The 22,994-nt window shown below is 40.3% G+C and overlaps 2 protein-coding genes and 1 pseudogene across 3 annotated transcripts; all 3 read left to right on the top strand.

Moving 5' to 3' along the window:
- Window positions 1–1,378: 1,378 nt before the first annotated feature.
- LOC111949493 (mitogen-activated protein kinase 12) lies at window positions 1,379–7,711 on the top strand. Its single transcript, XM_023966731.2, has 12 exons — window positions 1,379–1,644; window positions 2,349–2,478; window positions 3,455–3,513; window positions 3,612–3,723; window positions 3,925–3,954; window positions 4,127–4,174; window positions 4,498–4,612; window positions 4,892–4,963; window positions 5,233–5,312; window positions 6,441–6,519; window positions 6,694–6,867; window positions 7,502–7,711. Exons 1-12 carry the CDS (start codon window positions 1,526–1,528, stop codon window positions 7,576–7,578), a joined length of 1,095 nt encoding a protein of 364 aa, XP_023822499.1. The 5' UTR covers window positions 1,379–1,525; the 3' UTR covers window positions 7,579–7,711.
- Window positions 7,637–11,487, top strand: LOC139023410 (hemagglutinin/amebocyte aggregation factor-like; annotated as a pseudogene).
- A 5,106-nt stretch (window positions 11,488–16,593) lies between these two features.
- On the top strand, window positions 16,594–18,562 carry LOC111981021 (uncharacterized). 2 transcript variants are annotated; one of them, XM_024012136.2, is made up of 5 exons: window positions 16,594–16,720; window positions 16,934–16,999; window positions 17,272–17,520; window positions 17,718–17,972; window positions 18,198–18,562. In XM_024012136.2, exons 1-5 carry the CDS (start codon window positions 16,666–16,668, stop codon window positions 18,464–18,466), a joined length of 894 nt encoding a protein of 297 aa, XP_023867904.1. In that variant the 5' UTR covers window positions 16,594–16,665; the 3' UTR covers window positions 18,467–18,562. The 2 variants fall into 2 exon arrangements, with proteins under 2 accessions (XP_023867904.1, XP_023867912.1); XM_024012144.2 differs by having other exon boundaries at window positions 16,595–16,720; window positions 16,961–16,999.
- The last annotated feature ends 4,432 nt before the right edge of the window (window positions 18,563–22,994 follow it).

Raw genomic sequence — 22,994 nt, 5'->3', positions numbered from 1 at the left:
CTATGGTGGCATGAATTTGAACTGTAAAATTTCTGCCGTATGCATTTCCAATCAATAACCGAATGTCAACTCTGTGTCATAATGCCATGACAACTCATGACAGTTGATGTCAACCAACTCAACTCTATTACAACAGTTATTACACCACTATGCAGCATGAACATGTAAACATTTGGTTACACATATTCAGAATAAATCAAATCGATCTATTCCCTGTCTTAACGTCATGAATGCGTGCATCAATCCAGTCTTGTTTTCTCCCAAAAATTATTAMGTCTGTTGTGGTATGGATAAATTCCTTTACGTTTCCAAGTATCACGCAGCAGTCTATCAGCCGGTATGCAGCACTATGTCAGTGGTGAGAATCTGTCATGGGCATAGCATGTTGTGGCATTATGAAAGACCACTTTACTCCAGAGTTACAGCCTACTCATTCCTCCTCCACATGGCCAAAGTTCCATCAATACTCCCAGCCCACACACACAGTAGCTTTCCAGTGCTTTATGGGTTCCAAGTCTGAGTATACATGGCCTTTTGTGTGTGTGTGTTTGTGTGTGTGTCAATTTGCCTTCAAGGTCCATTCTTGCATGTTTCCAACAAACATGTCTGCAGGCATCGAACTATGTCATAATCTCTCAGCCACAGAACAGAGACAGTATTATGAGAGACCACCCTTCTGATCATCATGACGACGCATGTATCCTCCTCTTCCTCTTATCATCAATAAAAGCTCAATTCATCACCAGTTATCTTACTGTGTGTGTCATAGACTTATATAATAATTGTGTGTGTGTGTGTGGCCTACATGTACATTTTTACTTCTGAGCCTGCATAAAAACAGCATCAACACTATCATCAAAGCAGAAAGGAAGTGTAACCAAGGGAGGCCAGGAAGAAACTAAAATAACTTTCATCCCTATTTTTAGGCTAGGTTAGCTCTCTTTGCTATCTCATGGCAACAGACAGCATKTTGGCAACATTCCTTGTGTTGCCAAAATGAGACAATAAGGAGCCAATAAGGAGCCAGGGCGGCAGGTAGCCTAGCTGTTAAGAGTGTTGCTGGTTCGAATCCCTGAGTCGACTAGGTGAAAAATATGCCAATGTGCAATGGAGCAAGGCTCTTAACCTTAATCTGGATGAAGAGCATCTGCTAAATTACTAAAATGTCAAAATGAGTCTGGACAAAGACACACCCAATAATAGCACAGGGCGACTCTAGTGTTTACCTTTTTTCCGACAAAAGCCAGAGAGGTCATGCCACCAGGCGATGGTGTTTTCACCAACGATACCATTGTGGTATAAAAAACGAGTGAGACCAGTCACTGGTTACGGTTCTTTAGTCGTGTCACTGGAGACCACTGTCGGACAACAGAACGCATTGCGCATTTGCGGAGTGATAGAGAGTGTGTAGGTGGTGGCGGCTACATGAGAGCAAGTGAACGAAGTGTCTCATGCACAACAACGGGTCATTATCCCTGAATTAAGAGTTAGCTGGGGATACATTGACCCCCATATCGAATTGGATATGTCGGTTCGCACGCGGACAGGATTTTACCGTCAGGAGGTAAACAAAACGGCATGGGAGGTTCCAGAACGATACCGCGAGCTAAAGCAGGTGGGGACTGGCGCGTATGGGACAGTATGGTGAGTTTTATACGAGTTTAATCATCAAACATGGATAGGCTACTCTTCGTAAATGTCGAATTTGGAGTTAACAATAGCCTATATGAAGGCAACACAAACCAAGCCACAACTAGACGTGACTTGTTCCTAAAATAAGCATCGTGTTATTTTTTTGTTGAACTGTTCATCTCATGCATTCTTCATGTGGTTATATCAAAAGGAAGTTTTTGTGCAGTGGAGCGCTGGATTGTGTCCGAATTAAATCATCAACAAACATCGGTGCTATTTGATGAATAATGAAGACACAACCTTTACATTATGCGGTTTCTGTTTCATTCCTAAGCATAGCTTAAACGGCAGGGACTTTTGGTTTTGTGAAGTCGGGAAAAGCATAACAAAGAACCCCCATTGGCCTCATTGTTTGTTGGATTTTAGTGAGCAGAAGATTTAGATTTAAGTGCATCGGCCTACATCTGTTCTGGGTCTTTGCGCAATGTTTCTTGGGATATGCCGACCAAATGTTTCTACTTGAATTCCAGAAATACCCAAGAATRTCTTTGTGAACATATGATTATAAAACCTGATCTTTGGATGTAAATTATTTTAAAGAAATAATTAATCAAGCATTTAATAAAACATGAGTTGGGTCCTTCTTCAGTAGGCTACCACCAATGGCCAACATTGCTAAAATGTTTTCTTCCCTGTACCTACATTTCTTGCTGCAGTTCCGCCCAGGACCACAGGACTGGGGTGAGGGTGGCCATCAAGAAGCTCCACAGACCCTTCCAGTCAAAGCTCTTCGCCAAGAGGGCCTACAGAGAGCTCCGGCTCCTCAAGCACATGAAGCACGAAAATGTGAGAGTCTTACCTGAAATACGCACCTCATAGTTAATGAACATAAATAGAAAATGTGTCTGTTTCACACCGCTAATTAGGCCTTGTCTAAAAATGAAATGGCGCAACTCTACAGTACTGCATTTAAAACTCACTTTTAACCATAGCAAACTGTTAAAATCTTTATGGCCTAGGCTGCATGCAGAGAGCAGTGACAGTTTCTTTTTTGCACACAGTGAGACAAACACAGCTGTTCCTTATGATTGGCAATTAGTCAGAAAGATCACATTGGTAATAGTCACATCACAACCCATAATACTAAACAGAAACACATCATATCAAGATTATAGAGATATTCATTTGAGGCAGGCACAGGTTCTGAGTCTTGATTTGAGAAGTTGAATCAGGCATTCAACTTGGGGCGGTAGGTAGCCTCGTGGTTAGAGCGTTGAGCCAGTAACCGAAAGGTTGCTGGATTCAATCCCCAAGCTGACAAGGTAAAAATCTGTCGTTCTGCCCCTGAACAAGGCAGAAGTTAACCCACTGTTCCCCCGTAGGCTGTCATTGTAAATAAGACTTTGTTCTTAACTGACTTGCTTAGTTAAATAAAAATAGATATATTTTTTAAACACGTACACGTTGTAGCTCTCCTGGACCAGGGTTGTACTTGGTGACCACTGCTTTCAGCGGTCTACTGGGTATACAGGGAGTAGGTAGAGATGAATAAGGGTACACAAGGAAAGTCTGAGAAGGAAGCCAATACATGTTGTGGAAAAATTGCCTCATAGCAACATCTACTTTAGTCAGTGGCTCACACTAGAATGACAGAGACACACCCCATATCACAATTGTGTGTGTGTGTGTGTGTGTAACTTCAAGTGGGAATCATTTCCTGATACTGTAATTGAGATACATGATGCACAAAAAAATTCTCCAGTTAATCTATAATTGAGCTATTCTATTTATTTTCTGTTATTCTTTGATTGGCTTGGATTAGGTGATTGGACTGCTGGATGTGTTCACTTCTGAGATCTCATTGGACAGGTTTCATGACTTGTAAGTACCTCTTTGTCCAATACCCTTCCTGTTCATATATTGAATGTTTTTTATTCATCATAAAGTTGTTTTACTTCCTTTTCCCCTGTCATTCTCAGTTACCTGGTAATGCCATTCATGGGTACTGATCTGGGGAAACTGATGAAGATGGAGAGATTGTCACAGGACAGGGTGCAATTCCTTGTCTATCAAATCCTGAAAGGACTCAAGGTTAGAGTTGCATACTTACACATGCACAGAAGAAATGCATTTTTTTTCTAAGTATATCTTATCTCCAACATTCAAACATGATACAAAGTTAAGGCAGTTTATACAGAAGGTTTAAATGTTTCCCAGAATATACTTTAATACCAACCTCTTTTTCTAATTTTATGACTTTCTCTTTTCATGGTCTTTCGTGTCTCCCCACAGTATATCCACTCTGCAGGGATCATCCACAGGGTTTGTAACCCTTGACCTTTCAACTATGTGCATTGGGGTTGGGGCCCTTACTCTTTTTCACTCCAACTGCTATTCATGCCATTTTCCATATCATAAGCTCTTTGTGTGTGTGCTTGCGTGTGTTTGCGTCTATCTGGCAGCATGATAATGTAATATTTCTAAATACCAACAGGATCTCAAACCTGGAAATTTGTCTGTCAACGAAGACTGTGAGCTGAAGGTACTACATATACGTATTGCTACCAGACCTGTGATAAGCACTGTGCTCTCCCTGTTCAGTCTCACTCTCTCTCGATTTAACTGAAAATCACTTTATTGCAATGGAGGCTGCTGAGGGGAGGACGGCTCATACTAATGGCTGGAACGGAGCAAATAGAATGGCATCAAACACCTGGAAACCATGGATTTGATACCATTCTACTATTCCGCTCATGCCATTACCACGAGCCCGTCATCCCCAATTAAGGTGCCACCAACCTGTGCTTTATTGTCATGAAAGGGACAATCCAATGTAGCCAAACCAATTCTCTCTGTCTGTCTCAGATCCTTGACTTCGGGCTGGCTCGGCAGACGGACACAGAGATGACTGGGTACGTCGTCACTCGCTGGTACAGAGCCCCCGAGGTAATCCTCAATTGGATGCACTATACCCAGACTGGTGAGTCTCTCTCATATACTTATTCGTGGCTGCCTTCTTTGTCCACAAGATGGCAGTACTTTCTAATGTCAAAAACAAAAACATGATTAATCATGCTATTGTATACAGAATAATATCCTAAAGTATGAGGTCCTGGAGATCTATCTCTTTGTACAATTTGTGTACAATATCTTTGTAACTGAACTCACTGGTATGGTAGCAGTTTGGTAGCAACGTGGTACTGAAAGACCATTCAATCCTATGGCAATCCTATGTATGTCTGTCATCCTCTATCATCAGTGGATATCTGGTCGGTGGGCTGCATCATGGCGGAGATGCTGCTGGGGAAGCCGCTGTTTAAAGGAAATGACCGTATCCTTTTTCAGTGTTTACTACTCTCTGTCTTCACCCCACACACCTACTGCAGAGAGAGAGACACTAGTATTTGTACTTATAATGATCCTGCCAGGCAAGTCAGCGGGTGCATTAGTCATAATGCACCCGCTGCATTATTTGTTATCGACCARTCAAAGACTAGTTCTGTAAGCTTATTATGGCTAAGCATATATAGTATGAGCAGCATGTGAATGTGACTTCCTGTACCACATGAGCTATGACACTTGACCCCTGGGTGAGCACAGACCTGGACCAACTGAAAGAGATCATGAAGATCACTGGTACACCCACTGCAGACTTTGTTACGAAGCTACAAAGCCAAGATGTAAGTCATGTGGGCACTCAAAATACAGTTGAAGTCGGAAGTTTACATACACCTTAGCCAAATGCATTTAAACTCAGTTTTTCACAATTCCTGACATTTAATCCTAGTAAAAATACCCTGTTTTAGGTCAGTTGGGATCACCACTTTATTTTAAGAATATGAAATGTCAGAATAATAGTAGAGAGAATGATTTATTTCAGATTTTATTTATTTCATCACATTTCCAGTGTGTCAAGTTTATATATACTCAATTAGTATTTGGTAGCATTGCCTTTTAAATTGTTTATCTTGGGTCAAACGTTTCGGGTAGCCTTCCACAAGCTTCCCACAATAAGTTGGGTGAATTTTGGCTCATTCCTCCTGACAGCTGGTGTAACTGAGTCAGGTTTGTAGGCCTCCTTGCTAGCACATGCTTTTTCAGTTCTGCCCACACATTTTCTATGGGATTGAGGTCAGGGCTTTGTGATGACCACTCCAATACCTTCACTTTGTTGTCCTTAAGCCATTTTGCCACAACTTTGGAAGTATGCTTGGGGTTATTGTCCATTTGGAAGACCCATTTGTGACCAAGCTTTAACTTCCTGACTGATGTCTTGAGATGTTGCTTCAATATATCCACATAATTTTCCATCCTCATRATGCCATCTATGATGTCAAGCAAAGAGGCACTGAGTTTGAAGGTAGGCCTTGAAATACATCCACAGGTGCACCTCCAATTGACTGAAATGATGTCAATTAGCCTATCAGACGCTTCTAAAGCCATGACATCATTTTCTGGAATTTTCCTAGCTGTTTAAAGGCACAGTCAACTTAGTGTATGTAAACTTCTAACCCACTGGAATTGTGATACAGTGAAATAATCTGTCTGGAAACAATTGTTGGAAAAATGACTTGTGTCATGAACAAAGTAGATGTCTTAACCGACTTGCCAAAACTATAGTTTGTTAACAAGACATTTGTGAAGTGGTTTAAAAATGAGTTTTAATGACTCCAACCTAAGTGTATGTAAACTTCCGACTTCAACTGTACATTCAGATAGTACACATTCAAAGCAAACACAGCCTACTGGCATACATACCAACAGAATACCATATACACTCCCATCTAAATCTGCTCCTCTTCCAACAGGCCAAAAACTACATACGGAGCCTTCCCAAAGTACCAAAGAAAGATTTGCACTTTCTTTTTTCCAAAGCTAGCTCAGACGGTGAGCAGACATTCAATACTATGATGTGAACACGCAGTTAGTTGAATTTGACAGTCTATTACTAAAGGATCAAAAACAGTGGTTTACAAAACAGCAACTGTTTCTAACTATTGTCAGGAGTGTCCTTCTGACCATAACACCACTAAAGACAATGTATACCTCTGTGTGTGGCAGCGGTGTGTGTGCTGGAGCGCATGCTGTTGCTGGACCCTGAGAGGCGTGTAAGTGCGTCGGAGGCACTGGCCATGCCCTTTTTCAGCGAGTTCAGAGAACCAGAGGAGGAGACTGAGGCCCAGTCCTACGATCACTCCATGGACAACACAGACCTGCCCCTGGAACAGTGGAAACGTGAGAGATGGATGGATGGATGGATGGAGGGAAGCTGAAGAAAGAGATGGAGAGCACAGGGAGGGAGGAGGAAGAGATGGGGGAGAGAGATGTAGGGGGAGCTGGGGAGCAGGAAGGGGGAGAGAGAGATGTAGGGGGAGCAGGAAGGGAGAGAGATACAGGCAGAGGAAAAAAGGGGCAGAGATGGAGGATGGGGTGGCAGGTAGCCTAGAGGTTAAGACCGTTGGGTATGTAACTGAAAGGTTGCTGGTTCGAATCCCCAAGCTGGCGAGTTAGAAAATTATGCAATTCTTCCCTTGTGCAAGGCAACAACTGCTCCCTGGTCGACAATGACATGGAAGTCGATTAAGGCAGCCCCCTGCAATGCTCTAATTTAGAAGGGTTGGGTTAAATGGAGAAGACGCATTTCGGTTGAATGCATTCAGTTGTGCAACTGACTAGGTATCCCCTTTCCCTAGGAAGAGGGTTTAAGGAAAAGCATTCCTTTGCTCATTCCACATGATCAAGGGAGAGAAAGATGAGAGAGATGGATGTGTGATAACACATTCAGCTTGAGAGAAAGAAAGAGGAAGAAAAAGCTATAGAGTCTACAGAGTAACTCATTAGTAATTTCTTGTGATAATATCTCCTACAGGTCACACATTCACAGAGATTCTGTCCTTCAGGCCTGCAGCAACAGAGACCAAGGACCCCAAAGAGACATCACTCTGAGAGTACACCCATACCTGTCAATGATTATTGTAAGGCGTTGTTGTATTGTACAGATGTAATGCGAATGCAATGTACAGAATGTAGTTTATTGATTATAAATAGATTTTCTGCCAAATAAACATTTTCAAAGATATTGTCAATCTTGTGTAATTGTGGAACTACTGTAACAGCCAACCAATGAGCCCCTGGGAAAGAAATTCTTACTTGCTTCCCCGTAAACCATGACTGTAAACTGAGAGTTTAGAGGGATAGTTCATCAAAATCAAATGTACATCAAAAACCCTTTCTTGTGAGATGTTGCAAACTATACTGAACAAAAATATAAACACAACATGTAAAGTTTTGGTCCCATGTTTCATGAGCTGAAATAAAAGATCCCAGAAATGTTCCATACGCACACAAAAAAATAGCTCTCAAATGGTGTGCGCACATTTGTTTACATCCCTGTTAGTGAACATTTCTCCTTCACCAAGATAATCCATCCCCTGACAGGTTTGGCATATCAAGAAGATTATTTTTTCCCCCATTATTTTACCAGGTAAGTTGACTGAGAACACATTCTCATTTACAGCAACGACCTRRGGAATAGTTACAGGGGAGAGGGGGATGAATGAGCCAGTTGTAAACTGGGGATTATTAAGTGACCGTGATGGTTTGAGGGCCAGATTGGGAATTTAGCCAGGACACTGGGGTTAACACTCTTACGATAAGTGCCATGGGATCTTTAATGACCTCAGAGTCAGGACACCTGTTTAACGTCCCATCCGAAAGACAGCACCCTACACAGGGAAGTGCCCTGGGGGATTGGGATATTTTTTAGACCAGAGGAAAGAGTGCCTCCTACTGGCCCTCCAACACCACTTCCAGCAGCATCTGGTCTCCCATCCAGGGACTGACCAGGACCAACCCTACTTAGCTTCAGAAGCAAGCAAGCAGTTATATGCAGGGTGGTATGCTGCTGGCTGTAAATGATGAAACAGCATGATCATTACACAAATGCACCTTGTGCTTAGGACAATAAAAGGCCACTCTAAAATGTGCAGTTTTGTCAAACAACACAATCCCACAGATGTCTAACGTTTTGAGGGAGAGTGCAATTGGCATGCTGACTGCAGGAATGTCTACCATAGCTGTTGCCAGATCATTTTATGTTAATTTCTCTACCATAAGCCACCTCCAACGTCGTTTTAGAGAATTTAGCAGTACGTCCAACCGGCCTCACAACCGCAGACCACATGTAACCACGTCAGCCCAGGAACTCCACATCCGGCTTCTTCACCTGCCAGATAGTCTGAGACCAGCCACCCAGACAGCTGATGAAACTGAGGAGTATTTATGTCTGTAATAAAGCCCTTTTGTGCGGAAAAAACAATTCTGATTTGCTTCGCTCCCGCCCAATGATGTGAAATCCATAGATTAGGGCCTAATGGATTTATTTCAATTGACTGATTTCCTTATATGAATTGTTACTCAGTAWAAACGTTGAAATTGTTGCATGTTGTGTTTATATGTTTTTTCAGTATAACATAAATTGACTGCAATATTTTTAGACTGCAATACACCTGCTCAAACCCTGAGATTACCCACGAATGTGGCCTAAGCACCAGCAAGGACAGAGATCTTGTCTGTCTATAAATGGAGCATCAACCTTGCTGATTTTAGTTTGGGCCCCTCACAGGCCTCTGAGAAGCCATAAAGAGAGTCAACGTCTTTATCCTGCTTCTTGCTGGTGTGTTGGTCAAYGGAAAAGGTATGCTTTATGTCATGTGTGAGGTTGAGGATTAAAGCCTGAGCATATGTGTAGCAGAGTAACTCAAAATGTGGACTTGATATTTTAATCAAAAAGCAATGTGTGTGGTCAGAAATCTTTAAAAAAGAAGGAGGTGCTGATTACTACAGTAATCAATTCAGTTTTTATTGTGCCCTTGTTTGTGTGTTGCAGACCTCCGCTGGCAGAACAGCTAATTGCCCCTCAGGACAATCCATCTCTCGCATAGTGAGGTGATTCCTTGCATTTCTTACAACCAATCTTTTGCAAAACCTCATCTTTTACATCTGAATTCTGCACTGACTCACTAGCACAGATTTCCAAATCAAAGTGTGTTTTTACTGCTGCAATGCTGAGTTAACCCTCATCCAAACCCTGTCAAGCTGTTGAATATCAACAGTGTTGCTGTTTTAGGTCATTGCAATTGAATTCCGGACTAAATTTGTTGGGCGACAATAAAACCTAAACCTATAAATTGAACTATTAATTTGAGCATTGTAATGTATTTATCCAATTTTAGTGAGCATCACAACAAACATGAAGACCGTCTCTGGGACTTTKGGTGCAAAGCCACGTTGGACTCAGCAACGAACTGCTTCACATCTTCCTACGTAAATGACTTCGACAAACCTTTCAACTACCAATGCCCAAGCCACCAGGTCATCACAGGGTAGAACAGCTATCATGAGAACAAGCATGAGAACAGAAGGTGAGATAAAGCCATTGCTTTTGAAGGTTACATTCCCTTTTTCTGTCAATGGCAGCTGAGCTGTAGGAGAGTCCTGGGCTGGTTATTACATGGGTTGGTTGAAACAGTGTTCATAACTCAACATGTGATTTGATTTGTATATTGAAATGTATGACCTCATCAGAGATGTTTTTTTTTATGTACACAAACACCTGCATGGTGCACTTTAGCGGTTTGCAATACAGAAAATGAAATTGCAATGCAGAACATAAACATGGTTACAAAGAGAACGGATCATTCAAGATCTTCGTATGTTGTTCATCCATGTCAGCATCACTAAACATCCAGATTAGGATATTTCTTTGGTTTGGGGGTATTCATTTTCTGTTTTGGCTCTGCACCATATGGACGGAGTAGCTTCAAGATGTTGCTACTGGTTCGCTCCACCAATTCGGTGCCTTTTGCGAAGTGTAACTTGGTCAAAATAAACATTTGATTTCACTTCATTTGTACATACTGTCATGAAGAGCACATGTTCAACTTCATAAGAAACAAGTTTCCCCATCCCAAGAGGTTACATTTTAAAAAGGACTAAAGTAAGGGCCTGTTGAGTGCCAAATAAAGTAACAGGGCTGATCATTTCTTCTTAAATCAGCCATAAATCCCCTTGTGACAGGGGGAATGGAAGCGTTTTGTTTGCAACAGGGAGTGGCATTTGAATGCAGGCTTCACAAAAAAATATGAATTGTTAAAACATTCCAGCCTGTCTATCTTTAGGTAACTGGGTTGACGTGTTCTGCTCGACCCACTCAGTTTTCCACCACAAAACACCAGAAAAGGACCAAAAAGAGTAGAACCAAAATGAGGCACAGATGTAAATGAATCACTAATCACATGAAATAAATCATCTTCAGGAAATGACTTTGTCAAATCAAACAAAAATAACTAGGGCTTTACAATGATGGTGACACTTTGAGACATTTGGGGATTAAATGGTATGAAATGACACAGAAGTGACACAGGGTTGACAGAGGAACTGCTTTTGTGGAACAACCCTACTATAATGTGAATTGCAAGGTCAATACAAAACAATCTATCATAATTCAAACCTAATTTTTACCATTGTACAGAGATGGAAGTTCACCTGCTGTGGAGCCAGCAACTTCTGTACTGACATCTGCCAGTGGACCAACTACGTAAACTGCTTTGATGAGGCCTTCACTTTTAATGTCCCACCAAATTCCTACCTCATTGCAGTTGAAAGCTTCCATGAAAACAAGCATGAGTGAGTACGATTACTCATTGGTATTGTATGTTAATGTAGCAGATTCCAAGTATATCAGCAAAGGATGAATTGATAACAAAACTAACAAGAACAGAATGTCAGTTTGTCTTGTGTACTTTCAGAGATCTTCGCTGGAAATACCAATACTGGACCGAAAGATCATGCTGAATCTATAACTGATTCTACCTACAATCAGATTATTTTATCCATTGTTGCCTTTTGATTATCTTGAAAGAAATGCATGATTATTGTGTTTCATTTCACTGCACTGACATTTAAATGACTGATTATGCTTGTTTCTGGTCAAGATATAAACTCTATACAGTACTGTAATGGACGGCAAATGGTTATCTCAGACAATAATTACTAAAACATTGGGTCACACTTTGTTTGGATAGTCCCCTATAGAGGATCTATAGCGGCTCAAACCATCAACAGACTATCAACTGCAACTCTGTTGATATGCAACAGCTTGCTATGGTTAGGTTTAGGGTTAGAGTTAGTGTTGGGGTTAAAAGGGAAGTTCAGTATTTTACAAATTCATTTTAGATGGTTCCTGCCCCTGAAAGTTAAAAATTCCATAGACAAATTAACTGAATTATTTGGTTTGATGTTACTTTAAGTGATTTTGTCAGGATTCCAAAAGTGGTGAGTGAAGGAGTCAGGCGCAGAGAGCAGGGTAGTTCAAAAGGACGTGGATTTAATATTCCAAAAATACCAGAGAGACGGTCACGCCACACACACAAGGGCGCGTAAAGTCCCAGTCCAAACAAACAGGACTAAACAGAAATAGGAACAGACACCACAAGACTGAACGAAACACCACAAACAGAAAAACAAGCCAAGATTTTATTTCTTTCATCACATTCCCAGTGGGTCAGAAGTTTACATACACTCAATTAGTATTTGGTAGCATTGCCTTTAAATTGTTTAACTTGGGTCAAACGTTTCAGGTAGCCTTCCACAAGCTTCCCGCAATATGTTGGGTGAATTTTGGCCCATTCCTCCTGACAGAGCTGGTGTAACTGAGTCAGGATTTCTAGGCCTCCTTGCTCGCACACGCTTTTTCAGTTTTGCCCACCAATTTTCTATAGGATTGAGGTCAGGGCTTTGTGATGCCCACTCCAATACCTTGACTTTATTGTCCTTAAGCCATTTTGCCACGACTTTGGAAGTATGCTTGGGGTCATTGTCCAGTTGGAAGACCCATTTGCGACCAAGCTTTAACTTCCTGACTGATGTCTTGAGATGTTGCTTCAATATATCCACCAAATTTTCTTTCCTCGTGATGCCATCTATTTTGTGAAGTGCACCAGTCCCTCCTGCAGCAAAGCACCCCCACAACAGGGATGGTGTTCCTCGGCTTGCAAGCCGCCCCTTCGTCCTCCAAACATAAAGATGGTCATTATGGCCAAACAGTTCTATTTTTGTTTCATCAGACCAGAGGACATTTCTCCAAAAAGTACGATCTTTGTCCCCATGTGCAGTTGCAAACCGTAGTCTGGCTTTTTTGTGGCGGTTTTGGAGCAGTGGCTTCTTCCTTGCTGATCGGCCTTTCAGGTTATGTTGATATAGGACTCTTTTTACTGTTGATATAGATACTTTTGTACCTGTTTCCTCCAGCATCTTCACAAGGTCCTTTGCTGTTGTTCTGGGATTGATTTGCACTTTTCGCACCAAAGTACGTTCATCTCTAGAAGACAGAACGCATCTCCTGTGGTATGAGTGGTATGACAGCTGCGTGGTCCCATGGTGTTTATACTTGCATACTATTGTTTGTACAGATTAACGTGGTACCTTCAGGCGTTTGAGGATGAACCAGACATGTGGAGGTCTAAAATTTTCTTTCTGAGGTCTTGGCTGATTTATTTTGTTTTTCCTATGATGTCAAGCAAAGAGGCACTGAGTTTGAAGGTAGGCCTTGAAATACATCCACAGTTACACCTCCAATTGACTCAAATTATGTCAATTAGCCTATCAGAATCTTCTAAAGCCACAACATCATTTTCTGGAACTTTTCCAAGCTGTTTAATAAAGGCACAGTCAAGTTAGTGTATGTGAASKTCTGACCGACTGGAATTGTGATACAGTGMACTTTAAGTGAAATAATCTTTCTGTAAACAATTGTTGGAAAAATTACTTGTGTCATGCACAAAGTAGATGTCCTAACCGACTTGGCAAAACTATAGTTTGTTCACAAGAAATTTGTGGAGTGGTTGAAAAACTAGTTTTAATGACTCCAACCTACGTGTATGTAAACTTCCGACTTCAACTGTATTATCTTACATTAAGTGCTATTTGAATATGCAGATCATTTAGAATGCACCCTGAAATATTGTTCTATTGTTTTTGAGATGACAGAAAACATTCGATTTCATTGTTCATATTTTCAATTGACAATAAAATACTGTATTTTACTGCACTGGGTAGATTATTTTATCATTGTACATTTAATGTTTATTACAGTCATGTAGAATGGCTTMAACTTCAGAAAGTTTCCATGGACAGAATTAACAACAAAAAAGTGTGCCACTTTGTGTGGTAAATCACTGGCTTGATAAGATGGCTCATGTAATGTTTATTATGCAACAGATGCTACTTTGCATTCTTCAAAATGTTGTCACGGGTATGTAGCTATGYCTTCTTGCCTTTTACCAGAGATATCTGATCTGTCAGATGATTGGGTAAGTAGATTTAATCACATATGTGATTATTACCTAATGTAAGGGTAGAAAATATCATCACTTGTCTGAGGAGACAACATTCCCTGCAGAGGGCCAAACATAGAGAATCCCTTTATCAGACATCTCTCTGCTTCTCATCCTTATGACAGATAAGGATGTCATGGAAAACATTATTTTGCCCCAAGTGTAACTGTTGTGCTGAAGAGATGATTAATCAGTATCAGCCATACCTTTTGTTTTATAGTGATGTTTGCTGACTTATACCATCTGATATTGTTTTGTTTCAGTTACCACAGTAAACACCACGAGGACAGGAGGTGGGCCTCTTCTTTTTCAGTATTTAGAATAATCACATTCAGATTCAGGCATTTAGTGTATTTCTTAGGAACACAAATTTCAATTTGAGCAAGGCTGAGGAACAATTTACATTGTAATAAGTCAGATGAGGCCTAAGAAACATTACCTTCTTTACTCATTTTCACTATTATCCTCAGTTAYAAATGTCTGAGAATCCTGATCAACTACCAACAAGATCAGTGCCCTCATGTTACTGTAAAGACAGATTTAGCCACTCTCCAGTACTTAACTGCCAAAATAAATGTTGAATGAAGGGAGAAAGTAGTAAATTAACCAACATTAATATGGATTTATTTTCTGTCCCTTTTCAGATGGAGGTTTTACTGCTGTGCTGTCCTTTGGATTTGTACCTTTGACTTCCATGTTACACCCTGGGTCAACTGAAGTACACTACTGGGTTGAGGCATTCACCTACAAAGCCACCGGTGCCAAGTGTCACGTTGCATAAGGATGGGAGACAGGCGCAGGAATATGCTATAGGGTTTTTTAAATTCTCGACCCAAAACAAAGAGAGGTGTAAACCTCTAATATAATTCACGAGATGAAACCTGAGTGGCGCAGTGGTCTAAGGCACTGCATCTCAGTGCAAGAGGTGTCACAGCAGTCCCTGTTTGAAATTCAGGCTGCATCACATCCGGCTGTGATTGGGAGTGATTGGGAGTCCCATAGGGCACAATTGGCCCAGCGTCGTCTGGGTTTGGCCGGTGTAGGCCATCATTGTAAATAAGAATTTGTTCTTAACTGACTTGCCTAGTTAAATAAAGGTTAAAAAAATACCAAGTGCACAAAAATATACGTAGCACCAAAAACGGAATAAAACAGAGCACAGGTACTCACAAGACCAATGGACATAGGACAATGATCGACAAGGAAAATGGGTAACAGAGGGCACATATATGCACATACTAATCAGGGGGAATGGAAACCAGGTGTGCGTAATGAGACAAGACAGCCCGGGGTTGGTGGTGATGATCCAGTTCAGTGACACCTAGAAGGCCAGTGACGTAGACCTCCGGAGCTGGTGAACGGAATGAGCAGTAGTACCGGGGGAATCCGTGACACCAACGGTCACATTATTCCACATTTTGTTGTGTTACAGACTGAATTCAAAATGTATTAATATTTTTTTTTCTCACCAAACAACACACAATATCCCATAGTGGAATTATGTTAAAAAAAAAAAAAWAATCTATAAAAAAGGAAAAACAGAAATATCTMATTTACATAAGTATTCACATCCCTTAGTAGATTTGAATATACCTTTGCATATACCCTTGATTACATTTTGGATGGTGTATCAATACACCCAGTCACTACAAAGATACAGGCGTCCTTCCTAACCTAGTTGCCGGAGAGGAAGGAAACCGCTCAGGGTTTTCACCATGAGCCCAATGGTGACTTTAAAACAGTTATAGAGTTTAGTGGCTGTGATAGGAGAAAACTAAGGATGGATCAACAACATTATAGTCACTCCACAAAAAAWKAACCTAATTGACAGAGTGAAAAGAAGGAAGCCTGTCCAGAATACAAATATTCCAAAACTGCAATAAATGTGACAAAGCAATTAACTTTTGGTCCTGAATACAAAGTGTTATGGTTGGGGCAAATCCAATACATTTACAGAGTACCACTGGTGGCTGCATCATGTTATAGGTATGCTTGTAATCGTTACGGACTGGGGAGTTTTTCAGGATAAATTAGAAAAGAAATTGACCCAAGCACAGGCAAAATCCGAGAGGAAAAACATAGTGGTTCAGTCTGCTTCCTAAAGCTAAAGTAAAAGTCTGTTTCATACACAACTTTTTGAGGTCAAATGTAATTACATTAAAAGAACAAAAGGTATGACATCATTGCACTCTATTTGACTTTCGATAAGAGATTCTGGTAAAAGCCATGCCCTGAAACCAAGTTCTCGACACTTCTATATTTGTCATACACGCATGTACTACACATATGGTCTCTAATCTTTCCTCCAATTGGTTCTGTCTATTACAAATAGTGAATGAATTGACTTCAGCTCCCAAGGACCAGGGAAGGAGAGTTGGAGACCACTTATTTTATACCTCAGTACACTGCCCTCTACATGTTAGTTCACAGTAAAAGCTGTCAGTTCTGTTGTGTATTTAATGGTCACTMCAGAAATAATGTGTTTTAAATGGGCAGGTTTAAATGGGCAGGGCAGGTTTGCTCCCAGTCTGTTCTCTCTGATAAGATGTGTTTGTTTACCTTCTCACTCTACTACTTGACTCTGTAACAGTCCCATATTTCCTGGTGTCCATTCAATTCACTCCATCGCTGCGAGACAATGAAGGATACACACACCCTGCTCAATCTGCTTCTGCTGCTAGTGTACCTAGCAGGTAATATGATTTAAAATATATATAACAACATTGTTTTATGATAATATTTTGTGAACATTTATTTTTGAGGATACAAAAGTCGGTTTGATATCAGTCAGTAGGTCTGGACACTTCCTGTTAAGCTTTGTAACTATATATACGTTCAATGTCTACAGAGGTCCAGCTTTTGTTTGGGTGAAAATAGTGAAAAACATTATAATGTGTTGATGATAGACTGTGGCTGTTCCTATGAACTTCCAGGATCAACTTGGACCACTGATGGAGGGAGTGGCAGTACCAGTAAGTAAACCACATCACATAATAGCCAAGCCAAATTATTACAGGATGGAACATATTGCTGCCTTGATGGGAATGTTGGGTACTTTGAATAATGACTGTGATAGTAGGGTAGTACTATCACCTATCAGCTACAGAAGTGAAGGCCTTTTGTTGGATTATCGTTGAAGTAATTTATAACTGTTACAAGAATACATTTACACCCTGTATCAAATAAATCCTTCATTCTAAAACCGGTAGGCCTACATTGCCTGATTGTGCACTGTAATTTTCAGATGGTCCCTTGGAACTAACCATTGTGGGACCTGACTTTGTTAAAGTGGGCGTGCCACGCAGCTTTGACTGTGCCGCCCAGTGCTCTCCCTCCTGCAGCTACAGAATGAGTATCTACGGGCAGATTTGGCAGGGCAACAAGCTGTTGTTCACAGCTCGCCAATGGGAGGAGTCCCTAAACCTTACATGCACTGCAAGGAATGATGACTCTGGGAGGTCCTCTACAGTATCAAAGATACTCCAGGTTTTAGGTGCGTGGGTGGTTTGTTGGTTTTTATGCCACTTCACCTGATATTAGGAATGGATTGATAATTCAATGTGTTGTAATTTACTGACAAGATGTCTGGATTACATGATTAGTGCTAGATTAAATTATTTTGCTCACGTTATTCACATTGGTTGTAGGATCTAGACTATTATCTAAATGTGTATGTGTTCCTCCTTTTAGCTGGACCAACCAACGTATCGATCACAGGCCCTGCCCTGATGACCCCAGGGGCCCCTCAAAGCTTCCAGTGTAACGCCGACTGCCGTCCCTCCTGCAACTACACCTGGAAGATAAAGGGCCGATGGCTCGGGGGACAGGGGAGCGAGATTATCGTAACTCCCGAAGAGTTGGCCACCTCTGTTACCCTGAACTGCAAGGCCATCAACAGTGTGTCTGGGCTCTATGCCATGGCAACCAGGAAAATACCTGTGACATGTAGGTTGTTGGGAGATTTAGAGCTTCCTCTAACAATTGTAGTTTCCCTCTTGTTGTTAGTGTAATGCAATTGTCCATCTCCACATCAATAGCTTCATCTATCAATATACACACATTCCCTTACATAGTATATAGTGTATATTTGATGATTCAAGAGTGATGTTGGGGTTTTGGTGGAAGTGATATTTGAACCCGTTTCTTCCTTTAATTTTTGTCTCCTACCAGCTGGTCCATCAGAGGTCCACATCATAGGCCCAGAATCTGTTGCAGTCGGCTTCAAGTCCATGTTTCAGTGCATTGCCAAATGCACTCCCGCCTGTGACTACCACTGGACCATTGATGGTCACACTGTCTATGGCAGTGAGATGGAGATGATGGTCGAGCACCATGTGAAGCCAGAGAAGATTAGGTGCCACGCTCAGAATACGATCTCAACTCATTTTGAGGTGGTCACAAAGACCGTACGAGTGGAAGGTTCAACAGAAATCTCATGATTATTCATTTTAGCAACTACCTTAATTTTAGGAGCCTAAATCTTTAACTGATGTATATGGTCTTTATGATGCTGTCATAAACATTATTTGACCTAATATCATGTTTTTTTTGTGTTCCTTTTGGAATGTTTTTGTGCGTGTGACAGACAATGACAAAAAAAAGATCCTCTCAAAACAATATGCTTGTCAAGCTGTGTCCAGTTTGTGTTTGTACAAGCAGACCATCTCTGGGAGGAAGTGTCAGCATTGGACAGCAGCTGAAACTGGGTCCCGATTGAGTGCGAACACTCCTTGCTGACAATGACACCAGGCTCCAAAGCATTAAAGCTGTAAAAAAGGAAAATAGACTGAAAATAGACAAGACATTATAACCTTGCATACCAGCTACAGTGCCTTCAGAAAGTATTCACACTCCTTGACTTTTCCCACATTTTGTTGTGTTAGTCAGAATTTCAAACACAGATTCAACCACAAAGACCACAAATATTTTCCAACGCCTTGCACAGAAGGGCACCTATTGGTAGATGGGTATAAATGAATAAAAAGCAGGCATTGAATATCCCTTTGAACATGGTGAAGTTATTAATTACACTTTGGATGGTGTATCAATACACCCAGTCACTGCAAAGATACATGTGACTTTCCTAACTCAGTTGATGGAGAGGAGGGAAACCACTCAGGGATTCCATCATGAGGCCAATGGTGACGTTAAATCAGTTACAGAGTTGAATGGCTGTGATAAGAGAAAACTGAGGATGGATCAACACCATTGTAATTAACAAAACTAACCCAATTGAAAGAGTGAAAAGAAGGAAGCCTGTACAATATAAAAAATATTCCAAAACATGCATCCTGTTTGCGACAAGGCACTACAGTAAATCTGCAATTCACTTTTTGTCCTGAATACAAAGTCTTATGTTGGGGCAAATCCAATACAAGTAAAGAACAAGACGGCCCACACACTGTTGAAGCTCCCAATTCACCGCTTTATTGACAATGTTTCGACCCGAAACGGATCCGGTCAAATCCAATACAGCACATTACTGAGTACCACTCTCCATATTTTCAAACATAGTGGTGGCTGCATCATGTTATGGGTATGCATGTAATCGTCAAGGACTGTGGAGTTTTTGGAGCTAAATAAAATCATGGAATGGAGCTAAGCACAGGCAAAATCCTAGAGGAAAACCTGGTTCAGTCTGCTTTCCACCAGACACTGGGAGATTAATTCACCTTTCAGCAAGACAATAACCTAAAACAAATCTAAACAAGAGTTGCTTACCAAGAAGACATTGAATATTCCTGAGTTAAATCTGCTTGAAAATCTATGGCAAGACCTAAAAATGGTTGTCTAGCAATGATCAACAACAAATTTGACAGAGCTTGAAGAATTTTGTTGCACAGTCCAGGTGTGGAAAGCTCTTAGAGATTTACCCAGAAAGACTCACAGCTGTAATCGCTGCCAAAGGTGATTCTATTGTTTTGGATACTTATCTAATCAAGATATATGTCACGCCCTGACCTTAGAGATCCTTTTTATGTCTCTATTTGGTTTGTCAGGGTGTGATTTGGGGTGGGTATTCTATGTTCTATTATTTGTATTTCTATGTTTTGGCCGGGTAGGGTTCTCAATCAGGGACAGCTGTCTATCATTGTCTCTGATTGAGAACCATACTTCGGTAGCCCTTTTGCCCACCTGTCTTTGTGGGAAGTTGACTTTGTTTGTGGCACATAGCCTTAAGCTTCACGGTTTGTTTTGTATTGTTTATTGTTTTTGTCTGCATTTCCAATAAAAAAGGAATATGTACACTCACCACGCTGCACCTTGGTCCACTTCATTCAACGGCCGTGACAATATAAGTGTTTTATTTTCATATTTTATTTGCACATTTTATAAATGTTTTCCGACTTTGACATTGTAGAGTATTTTGTGTAGATCGTTGACAAAAAAGTACAGTTAAATCAATATGAATCCCACTTTGTAACACAACACAACGTTGAAAAAGTGAAGTTCATCTGATATGAATAAGCTCATACAATGCAATGACAATGAAAATGACTGGTCCTGCTTGGTCTGTGGCATCGGCCTGAAGTATGGAGTCAGTTGTTGTTGCCAATCCTAACTTTCCACCAGTGGTGGAAAAAGTACTAAATTCTCATACTTGAGTAAAAGTAAAGATACCTTAATAGAAAATGACTCAACTAAAAGTGAAAGTCACCCAGTAAAATACTACTTGACTAAAAGTCTAAAAGTATTTGGTTTTAAATATACTTAAGTATCAAAAGTAAATGTAGTTGATAAAATATACTTAAGCATCAAAAGTAAAAGTACAAATAATAAAAAATTCCTTATATTAAGCAAATCAGACGGCACAATTTTCATGTTTTTTTTATTGGATAGCCAGGGTCACACTCCAACACTCAGACATAATTGAAAAATAAAGCATTTGTGTTTAGTGAGTCCGCCAGATGAGAGGCAGTAGGGATGACCAGGGATGTTCTCTTGATAACTGTGTGAATTTGACCATTTTCTGTCTTGCTAAGCATTGAAAATGTAACGAGGACTTTTGGGTGTCAGGGAAAATGTATGGAGTTAAAAGAACATAATTTTCATTAGGAATGTAATGAAGTAAAATTAAAAGTTGTCAAAAATATGAATAGTAAAGTAAAGTACAGATACCCCCAAAAACTACTGAAGTAGTACTTTAAAGTATTTTTGTATTTTTACTTAAGTACTTTCCACCACTGCTTTCCACCAGCACTGTACTGCACTGTACCATCCTCCGGTCCAACCAGCTGTGGGATGTTGACCCCAAKGATTTCTATAAACCCTGGATTGCTGATGCTATGTATTGACCATTGAGAGGCTATGAAGCCATCGGTCGGCCATATTGGCACTCCCCAGTAGGAGCAATTCTCCATAGGAATGAATGGAATTTACTGTATATATAAATCATTGGTCTACCACTGTCACAGTGCTGTCCTTCATCACGCCAGCAATCTCTCACAAAGTGTTCACTCTGGTCTTTCTGYTGAAAGACAAATTCCAGAACAAAAAATGATTTAGTAAAATATGAGGCTTACCCTGACACACATGGGTAAGTTGATGGGTCATGTAAACAAATTCAATAGAATGTTATATAGATGGGGGATACAATCATCCCAGCTCTGCAGATTTTGCTGCAAAGAGACACAATTATTAGATCATTTGTTTTGTTACTGTCCATATGTACAGTACTGTAGCTTGTTTTGGTTGCAGGTTCAGGAATGGCTGAAGAATTGCAACATTTACCGGTARCTAACTGCAAATAGCACTGCTAGGTGATTTAAAAAGTCATAGTCAATCGATCAATAATATAATAATAATCTCAGCAAAAAWRWTTATCTTTAATTTACAGTCTGTATAAACTATGAGAATAGAAAGATTCTTTTGTGAAACATCACAGCACAGTTGAAAAATATATGCCAAATAGAAATCAAAACTGTTCAGAAATAGATGGGTGGAGTGGAGCTGAAGGATGGGACTAAAAACAAACAAAAGATAACTATTGTAAAATATACTGTGTCCGTAAAATGTATACGCTGGAAGTAGTAGCCTAAGTGTTGTTGTCCATTAGTTTACTCCAATTAGGCGAGGGGTGGTAGGGTTAGGGGAAAATAAGAAAATAAAATATATTTTATATATATGATATATACATGTACACTGTATATTTACAAAAAATATTTTTATGGGGGATTGGAAAGGATGCAGACAATTACATTGATGGAAGCCACAACCTATCTGTAATATTAAAGCTGTCAGATACTCCAGTGAGTTTAATTTGCTCCAATTAGTGTAATTTGTTCAGAAATAAAGTAAAATAAAAATCATTAGAAATAAGATATTCTCCTCTTTTCTACTGTAGGTATGTAAATCCAAATTTGTTTAAATTATCGATATTCATAAAAACATTGAAATAATAACATATTTGTCTATTTTCGCAGACACCGATGCAGAAACCCAGGTTGAATACCCCTGATCTAACCCGCTGGCTTCTGAAGCCCCCATGAGCTCCCRAGTCGAGAAGCASTCTAGCTAATGAGCTAGTGTCRCAAATTAGCATTTTGCTAGCTAGTTGAGSTGGTTTACAAGAAAACATATTTTTGCTAACAGATGATGGGGTTCCCTTGGTCRMCGGTTTGCCTGGTCCCTGGGCWTGAAAAGGTTGAAGACCTTGGGTTAGATGATTCCCCGAGACACTGTAGCTAGCTAGCAAGACCTGCTCAGCAACAATGTTATTGGGATGCGGCAATGTTGGATTAGTCTTTTAATTCTGAGTTAAATGTAATTGAAGTAAGTGTTTACTACTGGTTCAAATCCGAGGTGAAAGAAACTATCAAGTCCTGTATTTTGGTAAGAGCTCAGAGTGATGTCACACACCCAATTCTTAATAGTTTCCTTATTAGGGGTTCACGGTGAAGCTACCTATTGTTATTCTTAAATTTTATTTTCCTTTTACATCTTCAAATATCTCAAGCATAGATTGGT

The sequence above is a fragment of the Salvelinus sp. IW2-2015 genome, linkage group LG3 (genome assembly GCF_002910315.2).
Source record: "Salvelinus sp. IW2-2015 linkage group LG3, ASM291031v2, whole genome shotgun sequence".
Classification (NCBI taxonomy): Eukaryota; Metazoa; Chordata; class Actinopteri; order Salmoniformes; family Salmonidae; genus Salvelinus; species Salvelinus sp. IW2-2015.
Note: the sequence above shows the minus strand (reverse complement) of the source record. Positions and strands in the feature narration are given on the sequence as shown.

Excerpts from the sequence above, each read along its gene's own strand:
- LOC111949493 (XM_023966731.2), top strand. The coding sequence starts at position 1,526 with ATGTCGGTTCGCACGCGGACAGGATTTTACCGTCAGGAGGTAAACAAA. Across the intron at positions 4,964-5,232 it reads GCTGTTTAAAGGAAATGACC|ACCTGGACCAACTGAAAGAG; the intron begins GTATCCTTTTTC and ends GGGTGAGCACAG. Across the intron at positions 6,868-7,501 it reads GCCCCTGGAACAGTGGAAAC|GTCACACATTCACAGAGATT; the intron begins GTGAGAGATGGA and ends TATCTCCTACAG.
- LOC111981021 (XM_024012136.2), top strand. The coding sequence starts at position 16,666 with ATGAAGGATACACACACCCTGCTCAATCTGCTTCTGCTGCTAGTGTAC. Across the intron at positions 17,000-17,271 it reads TGGAGGGAGTGGCAGTACCA|ATGGTCCCTTGGAACTAACC; the intron begins GTAAGTAAACCA and ends TGTAATTTTCAG. Across the intron at positions 17,521-17,717 it reads AAAGATACTCCAGGTTTTAG|CTGGACCAACCAACGTATCG; the intron begins GTGCGTGGGTGG and ends TCCTCCTTTTAG.